Source organism: Sceloporus undulatus, chromosome 4 (genome assembly GCF_019175285.1).
Source record: "Sceloporus undulatus isolate JIND9_A2432 ecotype Alabama chromosome 4, SceUnd_v1.1, whole genome shotgun sequence".
Taxonomy (NCBI): domain Eukaryota; kingdom Metazoa; phylum Chordata; class Lepidosauria; order Squamata; family Phrynosomatidae; genus Sceloporus; species Sceloporus undulatus.
The window spans coordinates 47198303-47204388 of record NC_056525.1 but is presented as its reverse complement, the minus strand read 5'-3'; the positions used below and the strand labels follow the sequence as shown (position 1 = coordinate 47204388).

Sequence of the window (6086 nt, the reverse complement as noted above, 5' to 3'; positions counted from 1 at the left end):
TTGTGTTTCCCCGCCTCTCCCAATGGATCGAAGCAGGGCTACAGACTATTAAAATCAATACATATAACACTCATAAAAACATAACAAATATTACATCAACACTCATCAATACAACAGTACAAAAATCCATCAACCATCCAGCATCCAGGGGCAAGGCAGAATATTGTTGTCAGCAGGGATATTGGTCTTCATTCTTCGGGGGGGGGGGGGAAGCTTGACAAAAGAGTACCATTTTAAGTCTCTTTTTAAATGTTTCCAAGGGGGTCATGAGACGGAGCTCCTTAGGTAGGCTATTCCAGATCCATGGGGCCATTATAGTAAAGGCCTTTTGGGATGAGGAAACATATTTGGAAGATGGTGTTTCCAATAAATTCTTACTAGATGTTCTGATTGTGCGGGGTGGATCATACGGGGAGATGCGGTCCCTCAAGTAATTCGGGCCCAAGCCATGTAGGGCTTTATAGGTGATAACCAACACCTTGTACTGTGCCCAGAAGCAAATAGGAAGCCAATGAAGATCTCTCAAGATAGGTGTTGTATGGTCAAACCTAGATGCACCGGTGCCCAATCTGGCTGCCATATTTTGTACTAACTGAAGCTTCTGGACTTGATACAAGGGTAGCCCCATGTAGAGCGCATTACAGAAAACTAGACGAGAGGTTACCAGAGCATGTACCACAGTTTCAAGGTCCCTTTGGCCCAGGTAGGGTCGCAGTTGGCGTGTCAACCGAAGTTGATAGTAAGCACTTCTGGACGTCACATCTACTTGAGATGTCAACTGCAGGGACGAATCCAGAAGTACTCCTAAGCTGCAAACTTCATCCTTCAGGGGAAGTGTGACTCCATTCAAGACAGGTGGAAAAATTTCCTCCTCCCCCCCTCTCTGTAAGTGTGTGTGTAGAGCGGGGATACTTGACCCTTGAAAGGAAGATATTAAATTGGCTACATTTTGATTTGGTGTTTTGTTTTGTTTTTCTGGTACCAGTTCTTAGGTGCTCACTTGAAAAAAATATATCCCTGGAGACCAAAATTTAAAACATCCAAGGAACTGATAGTACAAAATCAAAACACACCTCCCCAAAGCCTTTCCACCTCTACAATTGAGTCCTGTTTACTCCATTAGCATTCATGAGACTTTCTTCCAAGTACTGTAAGCATGGATAGGTAGAAACCTCAGACTAGATTTTGTTAAGACAAGCAGGAACTTCCAACAAATTGTGATGTTGCCTTCTGCTCATGATTGTAGATGGTTCATTTTATCCCTCCCATCTATTTTTCTTCCCCATCAGTTGTTCATCATTCTATGCCTTCTAAGCATGTTGGGCTGTCATGGGGCTGTTGGTGAAAACATTCTTAATTTCCATTATATAAATTAAATAAGAAATAGCAGAAAAAAATGTTGCTTCTTTCTAAAAGTAACCTTCTAACCACTATAGGAATTTCTGTGATACAATGGAATGTTAAAAATATTCCCAATGTAATGTCACAGTTACAACTATTTACTACTAAGCAAAAGGGTGTTGCAGTTTAAGAACAGCTTCACATAGTTCTTAGGGGCAGAGCAGACTGGGTGCTGGGGTTGTGGGAAGGAAAGATGGATTACAAAGACAAAGGACTGAGGGAATACAGTATCTTGGGATCTGGAGGCACAGCTAGGTTTTATTTTCATATAATGGATTCACAATAACTGCCAAATCTTGGCTACAGAACTGTAACAGATCATTTACCATGTGAACAATACACATTTTCTGGAGACCTGCACCCATACTGTGACCATTTGACTGTGTATTAAAATAATGGGTTTGTATCACAGTGTTAAAAGATTCAGCATATTTTGGTGGAGTTCAGAGTTGAAACCTTTTACAGGCATTTGGGTCTTCTAAAATCTGACAAGCTTTGAAACTTGACAGCCTTGTGGAAATGATATGAGATGCAATTCCATTTTTAGTTAATGGATTTGATTTGATTTTTCCCCTGGTCATTTTTTTTCCCTTTTCAGTAAAAACAAAGAAATCTGCCATTCCTGGAGTGACCATCACACAGTTTGTGGAAGATGTTCCTAAGGGTTGCAGCACCCCTGACTTTGAAAGGAAACCAATTACCTTAACATTATCAGAAGGTGAGGGTTCCATTTATTCTTTGTAATGAGGTAGCTGAGATTCCACCAGTTTATTTTAAAAGCCATCCATAGAAAGCCCAGTCTGAAGACTCTCCCAAGTGCTCTAAGGAGCTTTGGAGGGATCATCTCAAGAGTTAGCGATGAGAGCATGACCTTCTGTTACCTGTCTTGTACTCTGTGCCACAGGTTTTCTCAAAGGCTGCACTTTGGTTTATTGTTAATATGCAGAAGGGAATTCAGAAGATATGGCAACTGTTCTAAAAGGGAATTCTGTTACTCAGTACCATTTTGATTACAGATTTCTTCTTTCTACTGGGGAAGAAAATCATTGTTTAATTTCTTTTGCAAGGTAAAAATGCCATTTTCAGAGCTGTGGTCAAGGGTGAACCAAAACCAGAGATGTTGTGGAAACGCAATAGTGGGAAAATGGATGATCCCCAAAAATACCAGATTGCTTCTGTCCCTGGAACAAATGAATTTACCCTGCAGGTAACTAGCCCCGCTGTTGAATATTCAATCTGGTAAAATTCAGTAAAATATTTTAAGTTTCTAATGCCACAATAAGTATTTATGGACCTCTCATAAATCTGCATAAATTAGTAAAGCACTAAGCTGTAAATAGCTATTTTAAGGTTTCTTGTTGGGTTTTCTTGTTTTTATTTCTTTTATTATTATTATTAAAGGGAATCAATATGTTCCTTGTGTTATCAAGGTTTATAATGCCAAGATTATACCTATGTTTTCTCCTGCAGTTTGGATTGAAGGGATTAGTTCTGCACTTGATAAAATAAATTTTGTGCTTGAGAGAAAAAAACTCCTAGAATTGGCCAGTGTATTTAAAAAATTCTTATGGAGAATATCAATTTTATTGTGTTTATGGAATGTCAAATTGTATCCTATCTGATACTGTACATTTTTTGTCTGTTATTTGTTTGAATTGATGTGTCTATGGACTGTAATAATAAATACTGTACTGTACTTGGGACTTAAACATCTTATTCTCAGAAAAAGGACATTTTTATGGGCCTTAATCTTGTTTAGATGACATTTTTTGTTTTGTGTTGGAATAATCAACATGCCAGACAAAGTTATGAGCTACTGGAAATAATGGTTGGATTTTTGTTAGTGCCACGTGTGCATATCGGGAATATAATTCGTCACTAATTTCTTATGAAAGAAAAGAACAAGTAATTTTTGTAATTTTTTAAACACTTAAAGAAAAAAACTTTTTAAATCACAGTTTTTAAAGTCTATTTGCAATTCATGATGTTTTATATGCAAACTTTCAGAGCTGCTTGTTTTGCACAGCATTGTTTTGTTTTGTTTTCTTGCATAGAAAGCAGCATGTCCCATAGCAGGTGTCCTATCACCAGGGTGCTTGAAAAACATGTTTCTGAACATTTGATTGAATATTTTGGATTTTTTATTTCCATTCCTAGTACATGTAAGTGTAGTTTATGCTTTTGTATATTTCTTTTTGAAAAGAGGAGAGTGTTATGTTCTGTAGTCCTTTGCACAATGTGCAGAATCCCCCCCCCTGCACCCTCTGTAGCAGTCAAGTCCCAGATGGTGCCATTGCTGCTGCTTAGCAGTGAGGAGACCCAGAAGGGGGAGGCAGTTCTGATTATGTAGCTTGAAGGGGTAGGTTTAGAGGGCATACTCCATCTGTGAGTGCATGCCTATGTCCTTCTCCCTCTGAGCTTCATTGTCTGAATTGCCTCCCTGCTCCTTCTCCTTCCTAGTGGTAAGTAGCAGAAGCAGCAGCAGCAGCAGTCCCTCTTGAGAGCTGTGAGATGGGGATGACTGGGTTAGAAAGGCCTAAAAGTGCCCCATCCTGAAAAAGACATCCTTGGCATTAAGACATAGAACTGCACAGGTGGAACATTATGGTATTTTTTCTTGATGTACGTTCTCATAGGCTATGTAAAATTATTAAAGAGTACAAACAGAAAGAAAAATAACTATGCAGTACTATACACCTGGCACAAACCTGTAACATTTATTATTTAAGAAGCATTGTTTTAATCAACTCAAAAGGTCTCTTGATCATGTCATTCTGGGAAAACAAAAATGGTAACCAACAGCAGAGAAGAGTGAAGGGGGATGCCAGAGAATTAGGCTTGCCACTCTCAAAACATGTCAACGTTCCCAAAGTGTGACAGATGGAAGACACTTTTGCCATCTCTTTTCAGCAATCACCCCCATGCAATTTGCACAAAATTTCTCATTTGGGAATTTTTATCAGGACTGCAAGCCTTAAAAATTTGGGGTACAACTCTGCCTCTGAGGTTTTGCCTCCACTAGTGAGGAATACAGAGTCTTAAAGGAGAAGCTCTCTGGCCTTGAGCCAAACATTTTTTGACCTCTGAACCCCCATTATCACTGATGATCAAAATATAATTTGCTCAGTCAAACTGATCATAGAATCATAGAATCATAGAATCGTAGAGTGGAAGAGACCACTAGGGCCATCCAGTCCAACCCCCTGCCATGCAGGAAATCCAAATCAAAGCATCCCTGACAGATGGCCATCCAGCCTCTGTTTAAAGACCTCCAAGGAAGGAGACTCTATCACCCTCCGAGGGAGTGCATTCCACTGTCGAACAGCCCTTACTGTCAGGAAGTTCCTCCTAATGTTCAGGTGGAATCTCTTTTCCTGTAGCTTGCATCCATTGTTCCGGGTCCTGTTCTCTGGAGCAGCAGAAAACAAGCTTGCTCCCTCTTCAACATGACATCCTTTCAAATATTTAAACAGGGCTATCATATCGCCTCTTAACCTTCTTTTCTCCAGGCTAAACATCCCCAGCTCCCTAAATCGTTCCTCATAGGGCATGAGCTGAGCTTGAGGGCAGGCAGTCTAGCGTCCAGAATCAGGTGCTAGGTTCAGAGAAGCTTATTCAGCTAGATCTCAGTGTTGTTATATTAATTTATATCCCAATTTCTCTTACAATTGGGACTCAAACTGGCTCACAGTTTAAAAGAACAATACAATTAAAATAAACAAAAAGTGAGTATTAAAATAAAATTAAACTATTACAGCATTAGGCTTTAGCCCAGGACCTCTTCTATACCACTAGCCCTTTCCTTGGAATCTGTGGTTAGGTCACTGCTACAAGTCATGTTTTTGACATATGGGACATCCAGGACTGGCCATAGGAAGTTATGATTAACCTGCTTTGCATATAAATATATAAAATTTCTTACCTTGATTTGGGTTTTATGCATTGTCCTATGGAAGCACAGAAACCTAAGTGATACCAGATTGGAAGAGATAAGTAGAAGTAGAAGTGGTGGTGGTGATGGTAGCAGCATTCAAATCCCACCTTTCTACCAAAATTTGGATTTAAGGCAGCATGCAAAGATTAAAACAAATACAGATTAATATACTGTATAGACTGGAAAAAAAATAATACAACATATAAAAGTTACTTTTGAAGCACAATTAACCTATAGAATTAAAATTATTTACAATCTGTTAAAAGACAAAATATAAAAATCAACACAACAGGACATTAGTAAAAGCCTATTAAATAATAATAATAATAATAATAATAATAATAATAATAAAAGGCTTGTTCACACTTATACAGAACATTAGAGCAACTTTGGTGAGGTCAGTGTCACACTGTGTGTGTGTGTGTGTGTGTGTGTGTGTGTGTGTGTATGTGTGTGTGTGTGTATGTATATATTGAGAGAGAGAGAGAGAGAGGAAGGAGAAGACTGGGAAGCATATTCCATCTGTCCAGGCCACAATAATGGTTTCATTTTCCCTATTTTATTATTTTATTTTTAAAGATAAACAAAATTACTGCAGATGATGCTGATGTGTACCGTTTCACAGCAGTTAATGACTATGGGGAAGCAACATGCACTGCTGGCCTCAAGATCATACAAGGTAAGTTAAAGAGCCAAGGAAATAATAATAATAATAATAATAATAATAATAATAATAATAATAATAATAATA

The 6086-nt window shown here is 38.5% G+C and overlaps 1 protein-coding gene across 1 annotated transcript in view; it reads left to right on the top strand.

Annotated features, from left to right (window-relative positions):
- The window catches only part of IGFN1 (immunoglobulin like and fibronectin type III domain containing 1), a 58773-nt gene that overhangs the window by 18932 nt on the left and 33755 nt on the right, over positions 1 to 6086 (top strand). Inside the window, exons 3-5 of the mRNA XM_042464282.1 lie at positions 2000 to 2119; positions 2469 to 2608; positions 5915 to 6014. Of these exons, the coding sequence (XP_042320216.1) occupies positions 2000 to 2119; positions 2469 to 2608; positions 5915 to 6014 (360 nt within the window). The remainder of the gene's footprint in view (positions 1 to 1999; positions 2120 to 2468; positions 2609 to 5914; positions 6015 to 6086) is intronic.